General features: G+C 34.6%; 1 protein-coding gene across 29 annotated transcripts in view; it reads right to left on the bottom strand.

The window, feature by feature from the left end:
- Positions 1–25,162, bottom strand: part of MRVI1 (murine retrovirus integration site 1 homolog) — a 76,235-nt gene that overhangs the window by 9,871 nt on the left and 41,202 nt on the right. For 17 of the 29 annotated variants that reach the window (XR_001555518.2, XM_032445018.1, XM_015864009.2 and 14 more), the window contains 16 exons: positions 23,584–23,677; positions 23,420–23,475; positions 21,099–21,152; positions 20,231–20,417; positions 16,068–16,168; positions 13,753–13,823; positions 12,552–12,725; positions 11,480–11,557; positions 11,046–11,095; positions 10,573–10,614; positions 8,952–9,545; positions 6,916–6,994; positions 4,805–4,925; positions 3,075–3,105; positions 2,218–2,358; positions 258–389 (listed from right to left, as the gene is read on the bottom strand). Coding sequence is in view for 28 of the 29 variants with exons in the window: in XM_032445018.1 (XP_032300909.1) it covers positions 258–389; positions 2,218–2,358; positions 3,075–3,105; positions 4,805–4,925; positions 6,916–6,994; positions 8,952–9,545; positions 10,573–10,614; positions 11,046–11,095; positions 11,480–11,557; positions 12,552–12,725; positions 13,753–13,823; positions 16,068–16,168; positions 20,231–20,299 (1,683 nt within the window). In the remaining variant the exon portion in view is untranslated. The other 12 variants (XM_015864019.2, XM_015864020.2, XM_015864023.2 and 9 more) reach the window with 8 other exon arrangements.

Raw genomic sequence — 25,162 nt, 5'->3', positions numbered from 1 at the left:
TCTAATAAATGTCTTTAATCTCTCAAAATGACAAAATTCAAAGAGATAATCTACAGCTATGGCTGGTAAAAACAAAACAAAACAAACCCCAACAACTAAAAATCAAAACAGCAACCAAGAAATAATGTGAAGCCAGGATATATTTGCTAGACACCAGGATGCCTGTAGTGGGTGGGGGGGGGGGTAATGAGGTTGGAGCTTCATGATCCTTGAGGTCCCTTCCAACCTGGGCCATTCTGTGATTGTGATGTTCTTACCTGGCGAACGGCTCCAACCATTTCAGCACGACTAGATAGTCTAGCAGCTAAACGCCGCAGAACAGCAATATCCTCCAGCAGTTTCTGGTAAGCTTCTCTGTGTTCATAGTGATGCCATAAGTGAGCTGAAGACTGAAGAGAAAATATATAAGCCTTACTATTACGTCTTCCAACACTTAGTTCAGATCAGTTAGCCTGAGTAATAGAACAAGTATAAGACGCACCCAGGCAGAACAGTGTATTGATGAATTCACCCTTAGAGGAACAGCACTCAACTACCAAGTAAATGCTGAAACCGTGACACGGAATGGTACATTACTGCATATTGTAGGCATGCTTTTCAAGATATTAAGAAGGGCTGAGCACACTTGCAATTCTTTTTCGTTTGAAATCAGTTATGAATCAAGACTTTCTACCAACAAACAAACTTACAAATACCGAGCTTATTTCACATGTAGCAAACAAATGACTCCTGAAACACATAACATGTTTATTTGCTTAGCTCAAGGTGTTAAGAAGGCATTTTATGTTCCACCAGTTCCAAGATATTTCAGTCAAATTAAATCAGAAAATTAATCTGATGTTAAGGTCTCAAGAATTCCAAAAGTAAGACAATAATAGAGATGAATATTGCATGCAATTTAAATGTTGCACTGGCCTAGGTTTCCCAGAGACATCGTTTGCCTGCTTGGAGATTATTAAAAACCACTTGGACACTGAGCAACAGCTTTGCGTGTCCATACTGAAGCAGGTGGTTGGACCAGAGGCCTTTGCTGACCTTAACCAATCTGACTCTGTGAAAGCTGATTGCAGCTGTCCAATACTGGCAACATGGTTGCTGGTGTCTAATTAGGGATAATTTGGCACGTCAAATGTAACAGAGTAGATGTTTGCAGCTGAAAAAGCCCTTTTACACTAGTCGGAAAGAAACAGTAGGTATGTAAAATATTATAATTATTAAAAACCTGAGATTTTACAGGCTGTTTCTGCTTGCTCTTTAAACAGAGACAAGATCTGCAAAACATTTTCCACACTTTTTCCCCAGTAGCAATCTGTATGTGCAGATTTGAAATACCACATAAAAAGATGAAAATATCATAGTTTTTGTTAATTGCACCCTTTCTCACATAATGTTCTTAATAAATAATTAGATAAAAAAGAATTTTATATTTTATTAGCAGTTTCTCAGATCTATAGCAGCACCTTCTTGGAAGGTGCTATTTCAGTTAGCAGCATGGTATCTATGCACCTGTTATTTTTTTTTTAATTTTATTTGGTTTTGTTTGGCACAGAACTGTGTGCAGCACATAAGTTGACACAGCTCAGAGATATATTTGTCATTTCAGTTAGAAAATCCAAAGAAAGCTGGTGAGAAGAACTGAAAATTACTGCTGACAAAGGAACATGAAAGGCAGATAGAATGGGAAAGTGTTCAGGTCTATAACCTTTTCCTAAGACCACATGTATTCCTTACATAACCCTCACTGTTCCCTGACCTGTGCAGTGTTCTACTATATGCAGTTCACTGACCTTAGGTTACAAACTTCTAAATTCAGGATTAAAATCATTTCAGTATCTCACCTAACTAGATACTGCAAATTCACTGATAGAAAAGGTCTTGTCCAGGAGAGCATGGATCAGTGCTCAAAATGCAGTTCTATATACTCTCAACTCTGTCAGAGGCTTATTCTAAGAACTGAACCTCAGATTCATAGGATTTATAACTGAAAACTGTTAGACGTAGAGCAACATCCTCTACACGTTTTCAGCAACAGTGGCCCACTCTGGCAGGAAACGCTCTCTCCTCTGTAGGGAGTTACATAATGAGCTCAAGCAGTAGAAAATGAAGTTTTGGGGTAGAATTTAGGATAAGTGTAAGCAAGCACAGATATACATTCCAAAGATGTGTGCACTTGCATCTGTACAAGTGTAGTTCAGGAAAATATTGCTGTTTTCTTACCGTAATGGCTGTTTTAAAGTTTTCCAGTTCCTTCTCAGCATTCTCTTCAGTAAGATTTCTCTCTCTCTCTGCTTGGTGAATTCTTGATTCCAAGGTATAACTATCATTTCTAAAGGCCAAGGAAAGTTGTACAAATACATTCTGTTTGGATTTAAAAGAAGACATTTTAAAATCAGTGCCACTGTAATGTAGTCTGCAGTAACAAGTTATGAATACAGTATATATTTAACAAGCTTCCATGCTTAGAATATTAAATATATTAAGATATTAAAGACTGAAAATGAAAATTGAAAGTATCATTTAAAAATTGTTTCAAATATCCGTTTGCATTACTTCCTCTAATAATGTGAATGTTTTCATGAATGTTTCTCTGGGAGATCAGTAGTGCAGAGACAAAATGACGGAAGTAGCCTACCAGAAGCATTAGAATCACAATGAATCTGTTTTCTAACTGGACTTCCTCCAAGGGTCCCCAAGGTTTTTAAACAGACAGTCTGTTCAGAGGAAGTCCAGGGATGAGCTCACCATTAGCATTGTTTTACCTAAGGGATAAACATCTACCACCAAAAGCAAAAGATCTAGTGTTTAACATTCTCTCAAACCCTGCTTATAAAGGTTGTTGCTTGAAACTGAGTAACATGAAGTAAAAGGTGCAAATAATTCAGAAGCATATCCAAGATTATAAATAATTTAAATACAGAATAGATTTATTAAGGCAAAATGCAATTTGCATAACTGAAAAATGTTAAGTAAATTCATAATATTTTTCTTTAATTAGAGCTTGTGATATTCAGAAGCTTATATGAACATATAGTAATGCTCACTTTGCCGTCTAAATTTATCAGTAACAGGCTTACCTCAACTTCTTTTTCAGTAAGTGGAGGGGAGCTAGAAATAAAAGCAAAACAATTGAGTTTTTTAATTGGAAATAACAATGAATGTCTTTCCCTTAAATATCGTACCATTCCTTTTTTTCAAACCAGTATTATATATTTGTTGGTTTGCTCCTTTTAAGTATCACATGAGTATTAGCAGAAAGAAACCAAAGTTTCTAGCAGTTTACAAATACTGTTATGAATATCTGTACTATGTTGTTATAAATTTCAAATAGAAGAGCGAGCCAGAAAATATCCTTTTAGAGTTGCAGGTCAACAAATAGACTACACTTGTAATAATTATCTTTACATATTTTATTTGTGTTAACAGCTGAAATCTTGTGATTATAATAATCACAGATGGCATTCAGGGCTTGGGGCAACAACCACCCATTTTTTTTTCTTTACACTAAAAGCTTTGAGCTCAACTAATTCATGATCACCACAATCAAGACAGTCACCCACAAGGCCTTCCCTACTCTCAAACAGATCAAGGACAGCACCTTTCCTAAATGGCTCACTCAGTAAGTTATTTTCAACATGGTTTTGCAATTTCCCAGACTTATTGTGGCAGGACGATACTCCAGATTATGTCTCAGAATTCAAAATTTCCCATAAGGACAAAGGTAACTAATCCTGAGGTTTTCCCTAATTGCCTATTGAATAGCTCATGCCAGTGTCCTGGGTGTGCAGTGTGTAGTAGACACCCACAACATCTGCACTGCTATCTGTCTCTTTAATCCTCAGCCCGTCTCTCTGCCCCAGTGACAAAGGCTGTACAGGCTAATGTCTCCCTTATGCACAGCACGCCCACCCTGACTGCCCTGCCAGTCCCTTCTGAACAACTAATAGCCCATCCCAACACTTCAACTATAGGACTCGTTCCACCAAGTCTCAATAGTACCAATGATATCATAGCTATGAGAAAGGACCAAAGCTCCCATTAGCACTGATGCTCCTATTAGCCTTGCCACTCTCACACAGTACTGTACCATCCCTTGGTTTAACAACCATGTTCCTAGTGGCATTTGACTCCCATACTGATCCTACTTTAAAGCCCTCTCAAACAGTTTTGCCAAGAAATGTTTTCATCATTGGAACAAGTGGGTCCTGTCATGCTCCAGCAGACTTCTTGCTTCTAATATAAATAAGGAAGGAAACCCTTGAGCCATAGCAGATGTTAAGCAATCGGCTGATAACTGCCTACCTGTACACAAGGAAATGGAACTTTGCAAGTTCAACTAAGTTACTAAGTATGCAGAATAACAATATTCTTTTCACAGAAAAATGATCACTCGCAGAAAAACTACAGATTTTACCACGTCCAAATTTTTCTACCGAAAAAACTTTCGGCTTGAAGAGATACTAACACTTCCAACATGATTTAATATCTACAGCAGCAATTCCAAAAAACAGGAGTGGACAGATCAGTAGAAATTTCGTATGCTTGTATTTTGCATGCTTGTAGTATGTAAGTTATGTTTTCTACTTTTTAATATAGAACTTAAAAACTAATTTGAGAATTAGTCAATCATTGAAAGTTGGTGTGCTCCCCAAACTATTCAGAAAATCTGTGTTGCACATTGTAAGTTGCAGCAGATTCTCTACATACATGAATCCCCAATAAACGGAACCCCAGAAAGGGAGTTCACTGAGAGCTGTTATTATGCCTTGCCTTAAATGATTTATTGCTACTGTCAAAGAGCTTTTACCTTCCTGGAAGAGACTTGTGCACACGCAGCTTTCGCAGCAATATGTCAGGAATGCCAGGCATAACATCAGAGCTATTCTTTGTCTCTTCCTCTTCAGTGGGGGAGGGGAGAGGTGAAGGACCTAAAGACATTTTCAGATAAAAATCTGTTTAGATGTTATTTGAGAAGTTATCAAGTCTGCATCTCACAGTCAAATAGAACTTTTTAAACCTAACCATGACTTTTTTTTCCCCTTTTTTCTTTTTAAAGTTAGTGAAGATTCTTCTCTATCTCTACTCATTAAAAAAGCAGGGCGATAAGAGAAGGTTGTCCATCTATTAACACAGTACATTCCTTCTTTGATTACATACAGTGATGCATCACTCATTTCTTCTGTCTTCTTTCTGAGCATGTGCAATAAGGGTAACCACTGCAAATGTCATTCTTAACAGAAAAATTGAAGTAATTGGTCCTCTGACAGTCTCAAATGCACTGAAAAATTTTTCTTGTATTTTTCTCTAAAATTCAAATAGAATCCAAATTCATTACCAGAATATCTGACATTTTGCATGTGGGCCTTACCAGGACAGCTCCATCATGTCTTGAGTAGTTTAGCTTATATTTCATAATATAGTACTGTCATTTCCTAGGCTTTAAAAGCCACCTCACAAAATGATTACTCCTATACTTAACTACTATACTATACAACAGATACTACTATACTACTACAGATTTTGTTCACTTTTATGGTGGATAGTCACTACAGCATGTAAGTATCGTTAACACATTGTTCACACTGCATTTGCATTGAAACAGATCATGAAAGAAGCAAATTTTCACTTTCATAAGGACTAAGATATGGTTCAAATACTATTTTTTATAAGTTATATCACTTAATTTTAATTTTATTTAATTTTGTTTATAATTGCTTTATTGTTCCCCTCTTACCTTGACAAAATTTAAAGGAGGACTCTCCCGCAGGAAAGTCAGTTTCCCCAGTTTTAATCCAAGAACTAGGAAGATACCTTAGCCTTCCTGTTCATTTAGCATAACAGATTTTTCGACTTTCAAAACAATGATGAATAGTTCAGATTTTTTTTAATTGTGGAAAAACACAGTTGTGAAAGCTGGATTCTTTTTAGCTGCATTTTAGTTCTGTGCTCTTCTTTCATATTTAAAAATCTCATTATTTAAGAACCATTGTGTATGACCTCAAAAAAACATGGCCCAACACCAAAATGTCTCCAAACTAATATAGTCCAGTTTTCCAAACATCTATTGAGGCAACATCATCTCTAAGACAATCACAATAACTTGGCATCAACTACAAAATTTGTTGGAGCCAATATATTCAATTCACAACAGTAATACTGAAGTAGCTGGCTAGTTCCTATTATTGATGCAAAATTACAACTCCAGTTAAGAAGAACAAAGTGGCTTTTATGACAGTGTAAGAAAGTAAAAGTCTATCTAACAAATGAGCTAAGGATTTGTCTTCTCAATAGCCAGGAGAAAAGTTTGACCCTTAATGTGCTAGCTATCACTTAGAGATGTACTAGACTTAAAAATATTAGTGATACTTGGTTGAGATTTTTGTTGGCAAGCTGGATCAAATAATGGGTAGATTTTCATAATGTTTTCTCCAGAAGTTTCAGATCTAAGTGTTTAAAAGACTGGTAAAACATCACCTATTTCACACTTTCAGACAAAGTGCACAAAACAATTTCTGGGAAATATACTAACAGAGTGATAGGAATAATGCTACCAACTAAGTGTCTTTTCATTTTGCTTCATTCAGAATGAAGATAAAACTGTTTCCAGAGGTAACACGAAATGTAATATCTCAGCCAATTCAGCAGAACCTTTAAGGTCTTATGAAACAGTCTCAGAGTGTACAAAGAATAGCACCTTTCACACTGCATCCATCTATTCCTGCTTCCCAGAAATGTACTATACAGGGCTAAGGGTATGTTACTCGACTCTCAATCTTCACTTACTATCCTCCACCATTACTGCTCCATTGAAATTACTTTTGTAATTGAAGAATAAGAAACATAATTTTCTGTACTGATTAATTATAAAAATCAGTGTATGACAAATACACATCCCTTTGAACTTTTATGATACAGCACCTTTTTCCTGTTCAGCTGCTTCACTAAGTTCAGGAAGTTTAAGTCCAACTAAATTTTGGTTCCTCATCAAAATATGCTCCTGTCAAGAAAAACAATAACATCTCCAAGTAACTTAATTAAAAATCTCAATGTAAAAAGCTCTGACATGTAAATGCTAAATATAACGTTCACTTTATTAAATAAACATAAATATTTATATAAAGTTACAGTTATTAGAATACTGATATTGCATACTTCAAGTTTCATGCATGCATTATTTTACAAAGTTCCTGGTCACGTGAATAAAAATTTGCAACGTTTCCCCCTGCTCTAGTTGAAGAATGGAGTTTTAATCAATGAGCATGTAAAAAGCACTGTTGGATATAGCCATAGTACTAAGCAAGTATCCATAAAAAAAAAGAGAAAATCAGAATATAAGATACATTAAATTGACACTTTATTCAGTAGGATTTGCTTACATCAGAGCTTTGTTGCTACTGTACTCTGTCTCTATTCCCTGCAGGTAAAAAGAATGTACACTAAAGGATTAAACTTCATCAATATTCTTTCTATTATTACCTAATTTTCTACTTTCATATTCTCAAACTTATCTAAAATTCATAAATGTCTTCTTTCATTTATAAGATAATTCTCATTAGAGTCAGAGCTCAAATCCTTCATAACTGGAATTACATTTCATGTTGTATTAATTTTTTTGTTATAACTACTAATTGTGTTTAACAGCCAGTAAGATACTCAAAACCATTTGGCTCAAGTGTCTTTATAACAAACGTTTCTAGTACATATGTAGAAAGTATATATGTGTTACATAAACAGGAAGAGATGAATAACCAAGCAGACATTCCCAAGCAATACAATGACCAAAGTGCACAATTTGAGGCCTTCCTTACCATTATTATGATGGTCTTAAGGAAAGGAACTACAACTTTTAAAGGGGAGGAAGGGAAATGTCCTGTTTTGTTTACAGCATGTGTATACAAGTTGGTCACTTTACGTTGGTGGTTTATTTTTTCCATGTCACTTTTTTTTTTTTCCCCTCCAATGTAATGGCTAATTCTTAAGGTTCAGGTCTAAAGCTCTGGATACTATAGGACTTGCTCTAAGGGTATTCAAGTAGCAAAAATCATACCAAACCAACTTCCTGTCGCATGAGGTATTTTTAATATAATATTATTGCAAAGTTCAGTATTCCTGAATGATATGACTACTGCCCTTAAAAGGGAGACTGCCAACAGGTAAACTGAATTCAAAAAACACCCAACTGAATGAAGTAGAAGCAATTTTTAAAACAAAAATCACTTACAAATAGTTTAAGTTGCAAGAGGTTTTAAACCCATAAAGAAAATTATAGTATCCATTTCTAAACTTAAGTTAAACATTCAGCTTATACACAGGTCTCACTCCTTTCACAGAAATCAGCCTGTTAGTATTTTGTTAGAGTCTGGTCCTGAGGAAAATTCTGAAGAAGCAGAAAAAGCATAGTGCAGTGAAAGAAAGGAAGTGAAACAGCCTAAGTGAGTCTTTTAAAGAGCACGTTATTATATCCTCAGGAAGGAAACATTTTTCAGAACTAAAATTCTTCTTCTCCAGAAGAGATCATTTTACTTGTAAGTATGTTTTACAAATGACATGATTGTTAATCAACTGCTTCCTGTTTATAGTTCATGTAAACTGCGCAAAATAGAGGAACTTTTTGTCATAATGAAAGCAATTAGTTTGCTTGACACTAGTATTGTAATTATTTCTGAGGGCAAAAACATGCATGTGCAAGAGCACAAATGCATATTGAAGAGACAACTGCACAGCTGATGCATATTGCAAGTGAACTAGGAAACAAAGTAATTCCATGGCATTTAGCTATAGATTATAGTTTACTGAAGTTGCAAAAGACAAATAATACAATATTACGTTGATGCTAAAACTGTTACCTATTATATTAGTGTACATTTCTTGAAATGATAAAAACAAGGCTAAGTGATTTGAAAGTTCAGTAAGATACAAAAATCAGTTTAAAGCAGGATACAATCAGGACTCACCTCTCTGAGTTTTGTCAATTTCTGCATCCGAACAGGTTGAACTTGGATTTGGAGGTCTTTGAATGCTTTCATTTGATTATTGGATTTATTACCAACAACAAAGCCTTTATCTTCCTCAGATGGTATCTTTACAGGTGTTTTATCTTTCTGTCCAGGCTCTAAACTATCCCATGATACAGCTCTTAGTAGAGGAGGACGCAGCCCACACAGTTTAAATTCTGGTTTAAAAGAAACTTTGTGATCCCTCATTTCTGGAACAGGACTTTTTAGCTTTGAGTCTATATTTCCTATTCCTGGTCCTGATAGATAGGTTCTTAAAGGAACATCATTTTCTTTTGCTTTCTTGAGGAAGGATTTTCCGAGTTCATTTTCACAGACATTCAAGCAAGTATTAAGAGACATTCTGCCACCATCACTACCTGAAGAGGAGCACTTAGGTAAAGTATCTACATGCTTACGTGGATCAAAGTTTTCTTTTTGTTCAGAGAGTTTTTCTTTGGGGTTTTCAAAACCAGCAGAACGAGGAACCAACCTTCCTTGAGAAATCTTTCTTTGATCATTCAGCCTCCGATCCATTAATCCTTTGGAAACATTCTGAAAGTAGAGGGACACAAATAAAACAGAGAAACAAATCTGATTTTCTTTTAAAAATGTTAAATAGTTTGCACCATTTTACTTTGTGCACAGAACTTCATTATCATGCAGCATTAACAGCAAAAGTCCTACCAGCCAAATATAAGGCTATTAAAGGTTTAAGGACTATGGAAATATGGTTAGGTGTGTTAGTCATCCTACTCTCACTGTAATACAGTAAGATGCAGAGACAACTGAGGCAGATGTATAGAATATGTGCATGCAAACTATATATAATCTTACTCTACATATATCACTGCAGGTTATAATTTGGTTGCAGTCTCCATTAGAACTGACAGAAGAACAACTGCTTATTCCTTCTCTACTTTAGTACAGAATCTGAACTTTTGCAGATTTTGTGTCAGTAATTTAAGGCAACAAACACACTCCATTTGGGGGGTCTGGCCTGAGTGCATTGCTACTCTTCTCCTTTGTAGTTACTGCTCCAAAACTCTGTTATGTATTTAAAGCATTGCCTAATCCAGTCATGACAAAATCCTTTCACAGTGCCATGTGATGCTACCTGAAGCAAATTAGAAAGCACTCACATAAACTGCTCAACAAATAGCAACCTGAAGTTGTAACATCCTATCAGCAGTATCCAATACTAAGCATGGTAACCTCTTCCACTCAACTAAATAGGTCTAGAAATGTTCATCCATCTGAAATATAAGCATACACTGAAGTAGCTGAAGTGACTATTGTAACTTTAGAACTAAAGTTACTCAGCATATTGATTTGAATTAAGATATAGCAAGAATAAAAGTGTGTGAATGGTAGGATGCAGAGCACAGCTGTAGCCTGTTTCCCTCCAGTACACTTGCTGGTGCTTTGCAGTTACTTAGTTAAGTACGCTTTTTTTCCTTATTTGAGTATTGCTTTTCTGTTCATTTAGCAAACAGTTCTTAATTTATTTAGTCACAAAAATAACTTGTATACGTGCTTGGAAAAAAACAAGGTTTAGTGGAACACCATATGAAACACTTACCTCTGCAGTTTGCCTGTCATCTTCTTTAAAAGTTCTGTTATTCTAGCAAAAAAAGGTAAAGAAAAAAACTGCCTTACAAGATTCACTTTCACATCTGTGCTGCAAATGTTGGCTACAGACATTAAGGGATTACCTTTAATATATAATTTTAATATGTTTATATTTTACATCGTCCCATTAATTTATGAAGTAATTTTAGGAATTAGTTTTTTCCATAGATTAGGATTATATTACATTTTGTCCATATAATATACTTAACAATTCTGTATGATCCTTCAGTGCTTATTACATCTTGGATTTAAGACTTCAGAATTAACATTTATTAATTCCTGAATTGGTTGAAAAACATGCAAGTAATCTCACGTTAGCATAGAAGAATGTATTGAAAACACTCACTCTCCTCAGGGATAAATAGGACAGATGCAGTACTTTAATAATCTGGTTACCGTGTAGAATACTCCGTTCTTTCTTACCTGAACTGAAGATACTGACTCAACACTAGTGGCTGTACATACATCGGATGCTAGGAAGACACACATAATTAAAGTATGATTAAATCCTGATGATTTTGCTCAAAAATTGGAATACTACACATTAGCAAATCCATACACACAAACTTACATTTAGCATGCTAAGAACAAAATGTAATAAAGTACTATTTAAAAAGAAAAATAAACCCTGAAGTATAAGAAGTGAAAGATCTTCAAGACATAACAAAATTCTATTATTAAAAAGTGTAAAAATAATCTGTAGCCTGGAAATAGCACTACAGGAGTAAAGTATAATAGCAAAAGATATATAAGTAAATATATAAGCCTTAATGAGCCTTGTCATATTCACAAGTAGATGCTTTAATCTATAGATTAATTTATTCTCCAGAGGAAATTATAAACATTTTCTTTTTTACCTGATGGAACAGGAAGAGTGAGAGAGTTGCTCCGAGATGTTACTGGTGAAACTTTTGGGCTAAGGGTAGGCGAAACCGCTTCATTAAAACAAAGAAAAAAAAAAAAAGTAATTTTACTCTCTAAGCTTATGGTTTCTGAAGTTTCAAAATTCAGGAAATATTAAAACATTAGTCTTGCATTTATCAAATAGCCACATTTCTCCAAAGCCTGTCCAGCCACTTTAAATTCGAAGTTATACTTGACTATTAGGATCTTAGAGTGGACTTTATCTCATGTGCTCAGCACAAGCTAATACGTTTTTTTATATACTGAAGTTTCATTTCCCTCAGTTTCATTAGAGTCTGGCAGAGAAATGCACACAAGAGAAGGACTCATAAGGAATTTAGAAAAAAAAAAGGAAAGGAAATTTTAATTTAAAAATGTATAAATTTTATCTCCTTACAGAAAGTGCCAACCTGATTTGTTTTGATATTGGCATTTCAGAGGTAATTTATAATCCTGTTTATTGACAAAATGACATTTTGTCCTAGCCCTCAAACACTTCATACAAGACAAACTATTTCTAATGACACTCCAGAACAGAATAATTTATTTTATTTCTTTTTTAACGAAGATCTGATTCACTTAGCTTAGTTAATGACTATATCCAGAATAAAAGTGTGGTTATATCTGGGTGGTATGGTTTTCCGCAGTATGAACATTTTGTCAAAGTTTGATTTTATCTACAGTAGGAACTTGAGGCAGAAAATCTTGACAAATTTCTGATTTTTTGTTTGTATGTTTGTTTAAGATTCTGACTGAAACTCTTCCTCCATTCATTCCTCCTTTTTTACACTGCAGTGTACAGTTCAGGCACCTAGAAACACTGTCTTCCACTGTTAAATCTAAATATTGAGATTGATCTTTTCTATTTTGCACTGAAAAATGAAGAGAAGCTGAGGGATTCTGGCCTACAAATTAACAAAACGTATGCATACAGTAGCCGCGTATGCATTACAGTAGATGTTTATTTGTGCTTTTGCAGATTTCCAAGGTACAATCTAAAACTGTATCCTCAAAATCTATACCTACCTGTGGGTGACTCAGGGAGGCTGCTTCTTGACTTTCTGCCTCTGCGCATTAGAAATCTTTCACTCACTTTCTTTGCTTCTTCTAGTAATTCAAGGTTCTTCTTTTTGTCTTCTTCCGATATGTTGACATCTGGTAGCTGATCATTTACCAGATCAATCACATGTCCATTGTTGTCTGGGTTGAAAATTGCAGAATTAGAACAGTACCTCATGTATCCAAGCTGCACTTTGGAGTAGCCAGTATGAAAAATATCTTTAAGCTTTGATTTCTGTTAAATAAAAGTTCATGCCCACTCATCTTCAAATTCTTTTATATTCTCAATTTTAAGTCAAGTCATCAAAAGCATTGATAACGTTCTGATTCTAGTCTGTCCCAGCAGAACTGGCTTTAGATCCATCTTAACTAGTAGTCATGGCATTTCTGCTGTAGACTCATTTTCTCTATGAGTTTTGAGTTTCCAGTTTTTAAAGGCTAAGGTCCCATGAATCTGGCATAGATTTATGTACACTAGCACTAGTTTTATCACATAGGTGATTCCATTATTTTTTTCTATAGAAAAAAGTACAGAGTTCAGAATTAAAATGATTGTATTTCATATAGATAAGGTATTTCCACAAATGCAGAAGCAACAATAAAGCTAAACTAGCAAAAACACATGCAAAATTCTAAGATCTAAGAATATGATGTTATGAACAGTGCACACCTTCTCACTGCTTCTCTGAGAAGTTAATGCTAGTAAAACATTGGAAAAAATGCTTGCATGAACTCTTCTTGGGAAAGAAGAATATCTTCTTTAGGACAGCCTGCTTGTTTTCATTTAAAGTTTGTTGTGATATGATAGCCCAACTGGACAATGTGAGACTTAAGTGCCCCCTTGAAAGCAAAACTTCCAGTGTTTTAAAAGTAACCAAAATCAATATTACTGAACAGTATTTTGAACATAGCAGGGATTTTAAGCTTGTGCATCTCTGGCCTTCTAGAAATACTAATCAAACAATTTTGTATAACTAACCATAGACATATTTCTCTGTTCACATGCAAGTCACTTATGACCATAAACTCTTGATTACTATGCATTACAAATAAGCATGCACAGGAAGAAAAAAAGAGGTAATAGAGTCTGACTCTTTTGACATATGTTTTTACTGCATGTCACATTTTCAGAGAAACATCCTAGCTCAAATGAATAATCATTTCTTACCAATAGAAGTCAATGAACTTGTTGAATTCCTAGTGGCACGGTTAGAATGTCTTCTATGAGGACTACGAGGTCTACAGAGAAAAATGAATGAAAAAATATGGGAATGTGTCACAAAAAAAAAAAAAAAAAAAGCTCTACTTTTTTTTCTACTACCTCTAAAAAATTAACATTGAAAGAGAAAACATTAATTAAGTAATACATTTTAAAAAATATATTGGAATGGCATTAAGAAAGCATGAAATATAAGCTAAAAGTGTTTCCATTTTGCTTTAACTCTTCCCAAAAAATCTTGAGTTTAATGATTGAATTCTGTTCCATATTAAAAAGGAGGAGGTAAAAGTCTTATGGAATTTGAAGGCGACACATGAGTTTTTACTGCCTTTCACATTTAAAAAAAATGCTGTTTTTCTATTATTGCATAAAACTCATCTAAATACAGTATGTTGCAGAAAGTTATTTTTAGTCTTCATGAGTTGTTAGTTTCCTAAAATAAGTTTTATGCTTTAAAATTATTTCCTAGGCTACCGCAGTTACACAGAACCAGGGGAACATCTCATAAAATTAAGTGATGATTGAGCAGATAAAGCTTTTTTTTTAAAAAAAATAGTTGCATTGCAGTTCTAACTTTTAAACCATCTTCAAGTTCAGGGAAGCATATTTTAAAGATAGAAGCAAATTATAGCACATATATTGATCAATACTTTCTGATTAGTTCTTCATTTAATTTAAGACCAGGTTAATAAATTTCCAAGACACTAAGTATGCTTTATTAGTAGAGTGAAAATAACATGATTCCATTCAGCAACTTACTTTCATGTATGCTTTAATTCAAGGTGCTATTTTTGCTGTCTACCTGAATAGGCCCAAACATCTGCTTCAGAACTCACTGTATTTAATTGTTACACTATTCTTTCAACTATCTTAGAAATGTTATCCGCTTGAATTTTCTTGGATACCATTTTATCGCAATAGCTCAGGAGCGTAGTCCTATCTATTTCCAAAGCTCTTAGTGCTTCAATGGAAATATTTACATGAATAAGGACAGCACTACTTATATATATGTATATATATAAGCAGTAATCTGGAATTAGGGATTTAGCTATTAAAGGAAAGGCTTTCAATTTAATAAAACTTTCCCATGTAGGGAAGGTGAGGAACTTAGAATCATAGAATCACCAAGGTTGGAAAAGACCCTCAAGATCACCCAGTCCAACTTCATTACATCAGTTACTGATAGACTGTGTCCAGGTGAACATTTTAAATTTAGACATAAGAACATTATGTGTACTTTTGCCAAGAATTGAATATGAGGAGTTAAACTGTCAGCCATCCTAGTAGTAGATATACAGCTGTAGTGCACACACACACACACTATTTTATGTCTACAGAAGGACTAAGCAATTTTTTCTTCACTGGGCCATACTCTACTTTCTGTCAGAAGGATAGATTTCAAAAGTTGTAGCAGTCAGTTCACGCATGCATAACTTTAATTTAGATTTTTGTTTAAATTATTCAGAAAGATTAGAAAATAATCACTAATTTTAATGGACACCAATTTAGGTTTGCAGAATTAGTGACATAAAAAACTGTTCTTTTATAACAACTGTATTTCCAGCACCAGAATTCCCTGAATCCAAAAGGAAAGACAATATAATTTATTTACAACAAGGGCTGCTCCTAAAATAATGTCTCCTAATTTACTGCATTGGCTCAAAAGGTCAGGTGGATATTGGTGGTATGGCATTAGAACTTGAACCTGCCCACCAATATATTCTATTACATTTTGTTTCCATGTAACAGATGGCAGCAGAGGGGGCAGTCTGACAAAAAGGCATCTGTCATGGAAGTGTGGATGAAGCAAAAGTGTGTCACTGAATTTGCCCACATGGAAAAAGTGGCACTCATTGACAGTCATCAATGTTTGCTGAATGCTTGTGACAACCAAACTGTGGATATGAGCATAGTGTGGTGGTGGGAGATGCATTTCAACAGTGGTGACAGCAGGTCACCCCTGTGGTTCAGATTTTCATGAGCAGAGAATTGGTGGTAAAAATGCACAGCTTATGGTGGTGCCTATGCTGAAAATCAGTATTTTGAAGCTGAGAATTTGCTTTAACAAATAGTGTTATTCTGTTCTCTGTATCTGTTGCATTTTCCACGGGAAGAAATAGGAGGCATTACTTTTGGAACAACCTATGTACAAGGACATGTCCATAATATTTTAATATGACACACATTTCAAAGCAAATTCTTAGAAACCACTTCCAGAATTACTGTACAAATTATGCATAGATTGGTAACACATTATGCAGTACCTGTTAACCAGATTTTTATCAATTTCTACATCAGGCATACCAGCATTCTCTGGAAGAACAATAGAAGGTGTACTGCTTGTAGTTCCTTCAGCACAAGTGTCCTGGATGATTTGTAAGAAAGATAAAAATAAAGTTAAGCAGAAATTCAAAATACTGAATATCACTCTGTGGGGAAAATAATGTGGATTTCTCTATTTAACTTACAAATGACCAAACTGAGAATTAGCTTTTATTTGGTAAGACATATTTGAGCTACAAACCTTTATCTACACTGCTAAAAACAGTTCCAATTGCTTCTGCCAGGCAGTAATATGTAAAACAAAAATGCTATTTTATTTTGTCATTTTTATTCAAAATTTTCCTTGAAACAACATCCCAAAGTTCCATAAGAAATTTTGACTTAGATCGGCAGTTAGCATTTATGTCCCTGCTCACTTCAGGGAAGTCAGAACTATAGGACTTTTTAAAGATCACTTTTAATCCAACATTCCATGATTGTGTGACATTTATGAATCTTGAAGAAGAGCATGTTTACTAACCCTGGCACAAAGCCACTTATGTTCAACTGCTACAAACAACGCCATTTGCTCTCAATTGTGCTTACTTCTTTAGGAATATTTAACTATTATAGGCTGACAAAAGCATGATTAATTTTGAATAAAAAATAATTATTTTAGTAATACTTGTCAATACAGAAAATAAAGAGCTGTTATAAAAATAATTTGTGCATTTGAATAATTACTCATGATAATTTAGCTTAAGACATCAATGTTTTAGAGCATAGAGATTTCAAACATTTTGATTATTTGATTCCAAGGTCATCAAGTTATAATTTTGTTTCAGTCATCTAATGTTTTATGGAGAAGTTATGTTACTCCTAAGGTTTGTTACACCAAGCAAGTGGCAACAGTAAAAACTGAAATAAAATTATGTGCATAGAGAAAGACATTATCATAGAATCATAGAATGGCCTGGGTTGAAAAGGACCATAATGATCATCTAGTTTCAACTCCATGATAAGTGCAATTTTGGCCATAACAGAAGACCCAAGAGGCTCAAAGATGCTCAGGGTAGACAGTTTCTGCAGAAATAATGGTGTTAAGCCCTACCAAAACCTCCCTAACAGAACATGTTTTTATAAGTTTTAAAATCCAGCCAAATTTGGATGGATTTGAACAGTAATGGAAAAAATGCATCTCTGCTAAAGGGCTGCTGTGCCAGAAAAGTCAGATGACAAAGCTTTCCTGGATACCACCTAAATTTTTTAAAATATCAGAAAAAAAGTCCTCTACCAAATTGTCTCATCCTTGTAAAACAATGAAAGACCTTGGCTGAATTTCAGAATTTATTTGGCCTGCAACAGACAACCACGTGAAACTCCTTAGAAGAATAATGCATCTCTAAGTGGTCTTTTGAGAGAGATGGAGTTCTAAACCAACTTAATTTTATATATTTAAGTGAAACATTGAGGTGAAAATTTTGCAAGTAAGGCAATACATCTCAAGTTGTAACAACATTCAGTTGAAAAAGACAACAGGAGAAAAGGCAAAACAGGTACACGACATCTTCAGAACAAAGTAAAACAAGCAGTACACAGTGATTTGATAAAGAGGCGCGCGAATTTGAACAGGAAGAAAAAGTATCGAATGCAGAAACTTGAATGACAGAATGTTTACATTGTAACAAAGACATTATGAACATGTGCAGTGTCTTTTTTCTCAGCAACCTGAGTAGACAAATACAGAGTGTTCAGGATACAGAGAGCTGGAAAAAGACAAAATTATTCTTTATTTAGGGAGAAGTGAAGAGAATAGCTCACAGCCAACCTTAGAAGAGTAGTGTAGAAAATGAGACATCATAAATCTTTAACCTAATTGGTAAGGATTTATTTTACTTATATTTTCTAACACTACATCAGATATTAGGGATATCAACAAAAACATACTAATCTTATGTGAAATTACAAATTAAATAAAAATACAGAAGTGACTAAACATGACATTTAAATGTCTTATGAACTTCACTGGAAGAACTTATTCTGTATCAAACACATCTAAATATCCAGTACTTCCAGATTAACACAAAACTAAGAGTTCAACTGCACACTCATAATTCAGACACGTTCCAAACAAAGGGTTTAAGTGCTCTGAATAGAGCTAACTGTTCTCAAAATGGCATTAATGGGAGCTTCCCATCAGAAAACCCAGAGCTAATGAATATTCTGAGAAATGTTGTTTAGAATTGGCAGCTTATGTAAGAAAAACTGAAATGGAAAACCAGGCTAGGTTTTTCAAAATGAATTTGAATATACAACCCTACATTTCCATCATGTAAAAGGTACCTGAAGTACACAATAAGCTACATGTAATATAAAGTTCATTTTCTTTTTCTCCAAACTGTTTTGTTAATAGATATGAATTTGTACATAAGGAAAAGGTAGAAGAACATCTCCTGGTAAAGAATAAGGACATTGTTAGACACTAGACAGCAGTTAAAATAAGAGGAGATTTCAGTCTTGGAAAGTTTTGTTCAATGGCAGTGAAGGGAGTACCCTGGAAACCAGTCTCCCAGCTGATATTTCTTTCTGATGCCCTCTTGTTGTTTGCAAGTTCTATTATGCAACATTGAGGTATCTCACCAATTACACAGTTATGCTGTAGAACCCACTCTGCAGGAAGACCCAAGAGTGATAATAGGTATGAACAAGATCAAACTGTCAGAACACTGGCTAGATCCAACGCCTAATAATTCTAGTAGGCTAATAAGCAATGCGTTGATTAAAATCCTTCACCTGTTAAATTGTAATTTTTAAGCATAAAGGATCTGAAACAAAATGTTTCTTTCAATTATCTGACTCATGAGCTATTTCATTGCTTCAGTTCATTTCAGACCTACTTTTAAAACACCAGTATTTTATTTCGGAAGAATAGTTGGTTGGAGTGCTTCATTTCTGACATTTCACAAGCCAGCCCTAGAATAGTAATTGATGTCTGCTAGCTACTTTTCTTTTTTTACTCTTTGAGGGTGGCTTTCAAAACTTTTCACAGGGGGTGTGAGGGCATTAAAAACAAAGGGGAAAAAAAACCCACAGCAGAACAAACTCACAAACTATCTTCTTTATCTAATATATGATCTCAGCTAACAGTCTGATAAACTTGCATCCATTTAGGCTGTTTATCTTAAGCCAGGAAACTAACACTCAGCACAGTGTGCTATTTAAATGGAATGTATGACAAATCAATGTAGGGCTTGCTGCTGACAATATTTTCCAATGATGCTGAAGTAGCGGATGTTTTCACCCAAAATATAGAATACAATGTCCTCAGCTCCAAGGACAATGATATACTCTAACTGAATATATGCCAAATTATAAATTCTGTCCTCCTGTACACCAGTTTGCATGAAAAAGAATAACCTATTATTTTGTAATCCTTTAATTCAGCTAAGCTAATAACTTATTAAAAAACCAATAACAAAACCAAATTGTTAGAACATAAAACTACTTTTTATTGGTAGTATAAATTATTCAAAAAGCAAAAACTGTCATTACTTAATGATTTTTTCATTTTATCTGCAAATAAAACAAATACACAATTGAGGCGCTGAATGTATACGGGTGGCTCTTGCACACATTCAGTATAGTTTCTGAACACAGACAGCTATTACTATCACAAATAAAGCAAAAGAGTACAAACCAAAAAGCAGGTTTCCATCTTTTGCACACACACTAATTGGAAAGCACCTCCTATAAATCTGTAAGAGTGACACCAGGTATTTCCAGACTACTGTAAGGAATAAATCTAAGTTGTTTTGAATAAATCTAAGGTGTATGTTTGGTGGCCCTGCTAGGCAGGGGGGTTGGAACTGCATGATCCTTGAGGTCCCTTCCAACCCGGGTAATTCTGTGATTCTGTGATTCTGTAATTCTGTTTTCTCAGAAGTTAAATTTTTTATGGAAAAACATAAGTTTTCATTCCTTAATCTAAAAAATACTTGAAAAACTTTAAGAAAGTCAGCTGAAAGATCATTCATAGCCTTGTCAGTTTATCAGAGTACACCAATGTATAGCTAAGGACAATATGTTATTTTGCAGACTCCTGAATTTACAAAAACAGTTTCAAGCCCAAAATAAGTATCAGAAAAAAAATTCTAAGAGTGCTTACTTTGGCTGGAGAAGAACTGTTGTGTTGTGCCTCTTTTGATTGTTCACTTTCTTCAGGTAGGGTTGGCATGGTGGGCAGAATGGAGCACGTTGATCTGCAGTGTGGACTAGCACAACCATACACTGCTGAGAATGAGACTGTTCCAAGTTAGCTTGAAGGTATAACTGCTGCAAGGCCTTGTGATCCACTAGATGTGTTAGATGCCAAAAATACATATCAAATTCATTTTCAAAAACTATGCTCTAACATAGAGATCACTTTACAATAACAAACAGTATTAAAGTTTAAAATTAAAAATATAAACTTGTGCTTTATTAAAGTTTCAAGGTCAAGTATAATTGTGTAAATGCTCCCTTTCTTGTTGCTATTCCCACTCCCCTTCATGTCACAGATTTTCTTTTTTTATTTTTGCCTCCTGTAATTGTGTTGGCTGTAATTAAACTGCCCTCTCTATAGATCCTCCAAGAAGAAAACAGTAACCTGGATAACTAGCATTCCTTTTAGTAACCAAGAAAGTCCTAATACTACAGAATATGATCTTAGATTGCAAAGAAAGGAAAACCTTTAGGAGGAAAATTGGTGAGTCAAACCACGACACTCTTTCTTTGGGCACATGCTGAGGCACTTCAAAGGCCTAGGTGAGTTGGGCAAACACTATAAACACGTGCTGTATAGACAACAACAATGTGCAAGACACTTTCAAAGCAAAATAGTAGTAATGCTTGAATGGGGAATGCCTACTAGCTGAGAAAATTATTGTTGCTAGTATCAACTTGAGCTGCTGCCTTCACATTGTAAGCAGGGAAATGATAGGTACTAATCGTTACAGCTACAGTAGAAGTATTACAAGACTTACTCTGACACCTACCGGACAATTAAGGAACAGCTCTCACAAATAAATCATTTGACTCCTTGATGGCGCCTACAGACAACAGATTAGGTGGTTAACAAAGACAATGTACACAGTGACTGACTAGACAAGTAAACCATATTCCCTTAACAGTTAATTTGCAGCTGTATATAGTACTGTGTTATGCTCTCTAATGTACTCTATTGTACTCTAATGTAGCAACAACTTAAAGAGTGGGCCAAGAAGTTGAGTACACACATCAAGTAGAGGTTCTGTGTCCAAAAATTATTATCTTCTCCCAGACCTGAGTAACTAAATTCATCATTATTCTTTTACTGCTCTGGAGATTAGGATAGAGTAAAAAAAAAATCATAATGGTGAGATAATCTCATATAAGTTCATGCAATTTGACAACCTATGATAAATTTTCTAGTTTTCTCATCCATCTCAGGGAAGGGAAGATTACTGAAGAACATGCTGGTTTATTGAGGCTGGCAATTAAAATTGTCCAAAATGCAAAAACATCAACAAGAGAGAAAAACAGTCATAAGAAATACCAAAGCAGCCTCAGTACTTACTAATTCCTCACCTCACCTTTCACAGAACTAGGAAAACCTACAAAGTGTGTGAAAACTTTAGCCTACAGAAGCAGCTACTACACTTTTACTACACTACTTACTTCTCTATTGTTCTATTATTTGAAGAAGAACCAGACTTCTTTACAAAGCTATTTAAACACAGGAAAAATCTCCAAGTCTCTAAGTAGTGTTGATTAGTAGGAATATATCTTCTTCTGACCTTCTTTGTTTTTCCTAATACCTCTCCAGAAAACAAACAAAAACAAAGAACACAACAGTTCTGAGATGTGTATAAGCAAAAGAGTACATCCGTTTATTCATAGTCCGAGGTTTCTTGAAATAAGCATGATATCTGCATTCCTTGATGTTACTGCTGCAGACCACTGGTGAGCCAAAGCAAGAGCTACTACATTTGCTATTTCAGTAACATATACAAACATAAAGTTTAATTTATAAACTATCTGAATTCTAATCCCTAACCAATTATTTTTCAGTCCAAAAGCTTATTAACTTCGGCAGTGTTCATAAAAACAGTAGGCTAAATCCTTTGTAAATGCTGTTACTCTTAAACAGCACAAAACATTGCAACTGGGTATAAGAAATAAAGCAGTCTTCATGCCAAGAGTTTTGTCATTTTCTGCATCAACAGCTGTCTTCTGACAGTAGTGGGAAAAGGTTTAGAAATGCTGGAAATTAGATAGTATTGAAGCAGTGCTCTTCCATCACTACTGATAGACATGCCTATTTTGTCAGGCAGTGAAAATTAGTAAATGCCAGTGAGAGTCAAAACACAGAAAAGCAGTTCATCAGAACACCTGAACAAGAACTTGAGGAGCTTATCTGTACCTCAGAGATATAGTTAGGAAAGAAAGAAATGTCCTTGTAAAATTTATTTATCAGAAAGATACATTTTCCTTTTCATTAGAGTATTAGAAAGGAATATAGCCTTAGAATCTGCAGCAGTATATCACCAGTATATCCACCTAAAAAACAGCTTAAAAACTTACTCAGTTCTGAGTAGTAGAAAGAGTGTAAATACCCTGATACTAAGCATGGTTCTGTGCCAGTCTTTGGAATCATACTACCATTAACTTTGCAAAATTCATATCCTTTCCTCAAGCATAAATATACGTCACTCAAAAAGAAAATCATGCATTAATCTCTGCAGTAAAACCCACACAGAATTATTCCCCCTTAAGATATTTAAAGAATAGGTAACAAAATACATCCACACCTTAGAAATGTTCCAAGTGAACATGTTAACATCCTAGTCTCTAAGACAATAAAAGAAATGAGAGTCTTGCAATTAAGTATTGAATAAGCTTTGTCTGGCCTAGATCTGTCTTCTCAAAGTCTGTCAAGAGATTAATGTATTATTTTATACCAGAACCATTCCCCAAACAACTCTAGAAATTGCAAAAGCTTAAAAACAATCTTTAAAAATTCAAAATTAGAAACTTGTAGACATTCTTCACTCACATATTACAAGAAGAACAGATGTGGGTGAACCTCTAGAATGTTAACCTGCATGAGCCTTTTGCACCTATAAAATGAATTAAAACAAACAAACAAACCAAGCACTTATGCTTTTCATCAGACAGTGTAGAGAATGAAACAAAAGGAAAAAAAGCCATGGAGGATGGAGTGCTTCTTAACGTTTGTCTGTTACTGTAAACTTCCTGCTTAAAATAGTCAGGGAAAAAAATGATCCCAAGCTCAAATCTGTTGTCAGATATAGATCAGTGAATGCAGAGAACTTACTTTTACCACTGTGTAGGCTTGGAGTACAATCTCCAGGAAATGGTGATCCGGGAGCTCTATTCCATAAAAGGGAAAAGTATTTAGAGGCCCTTGGCTTTCAGTGTGTTCCCTCTGTAACTCATTTTACCATAGCAGATAAAACTAAGTACAATCAGTTAACTTACCCTCTCTGAGTCACAGCTGAGTACAGTGTTAGCAAAAGCTTAAAGGTGCTTTACTCCATCTCCACTGACAGCATAGCAACTGACCTCAAATTCTCTGAAATAAACAATTAAGAAAGCATTATATTAATATTTTTTGACCTCATACTGCCTCTGTTCAAGTCAAGGAACACTGATTTGTCAACAATGGAAGTTACATACTCATGAATGCAGCTGAGCTGCACAACTATGCAGTGTTTTTGCAGTGTTTTTCTTTGTTGGCCTTTACAGTAGTTGCAAAACAGTACAATATTAGAAAGGTACCTTTCTGCATTCCTTTTATACAGCTGTAAAAATATATGAAATTTGTAGAGTACTTTGAATTATGTTTTGCAATTTTGAATTACCTAAGAAATCCTAGAATTTTAATATTCAAACCAAATGTGAGCAAACTAGTGTATTTTTCATGTGTTTGTGCCATAACCTTCACAAGTACAAAGCATTTAACACACACAAACAGTTCACTGGTATAAATAAGCAATGCCAGCATTTGAAGAACAAGAACAACAATATAAAAACACATTCAGGATGTCTTAATTTCTTCAGTATTTTGCATTGGTGCTTCAGAATTTCTGTATAACTTTAACCACAACTGAACCTGACCTGTTTACATTCTTAAGTTCTGTACACATTACTATCCATAAAATTATGCGGGGTAAAACCTGGAAGACAGAGAAAATGTTTCTATTTAAAGACACAGAACACTACCTCTGGGGCATGCAAAGGGTATGCAACTGCTACATGAAAGCTTCTATTTTCATTTTGAGAAATATGGAGATTAAATCCCAAATAACTTAATATGACTAGGCAATTAAAACAATTTCAGGTTGCAAACTAAAAGTAAAAGGATAAATGAAAATCTACATCAGAGGAGAATAAAATGTTCTTTTGACGCATGTTCCTACAAATCTGATTGAGAGCATCCAAAGGCATATCCCTGTGTATGTCTGGTTACGATTCAAATCTCTGCTAAGTATAAAAATAATAAATAAATAAATAGGTGATGAGAGGTGATTCTGGTACACTATAAATAAAACTGACTTCTATAACAATTCATTTGGTTTCATCATGTACCTAAAACTTTTAATAAAGAGTATAAAGAAACTTGGCAACTCCAACAGAGTAACATACAGTGTTTTCTGGGATTCTATACTTAAGCTCCATTTTGGTCTCAGCTTTAGGCTTTTGTCTTATACATTAAAAGAAATATCAGTTAGCATGATTTCACAAAGAATGTAGAGCTAGGAAATATCTGGAGGAAAAACAACCGCTGATCTTATGACCAAGACAGCAAACATAAAGGAAAAAAAAAAAGAAAAAGAAAATCCAAGAGAGCTGAAAGCTAAATGTGAGTAAAAAGGTGTTACTCTTTTCCTCCTAGATAACTTTCTATCTGCAAAAACATACTAGTTCAGGAAGAAGCATCGGCCTTTGTCTTATGGTCCTGAAAAAAGCTCTCTGATGCAAGAACCATACACTGATTAAGTGCCCAACAGAAATTGCTCATGACAATTTCAATAATATCTGTAGATAATAACACAGA

Source organism: Coturnix japonica, chromosome 5 (genome assembly GCF_001577835.2).
Source record: "Coturnix japonica isolate 7356 chromosome 5, Coturnix japonica 2.1, whole genome shotgun sequence".
Lineage (NCBI taxonomy): Eukaryota > Metazoa > Chordata > Aves > Galliformes > Phasianidae > Coturnix > Coturnix japonica.
This window is presented reverse-complemented; position numbering and strand designations above follow the sequence as displayed.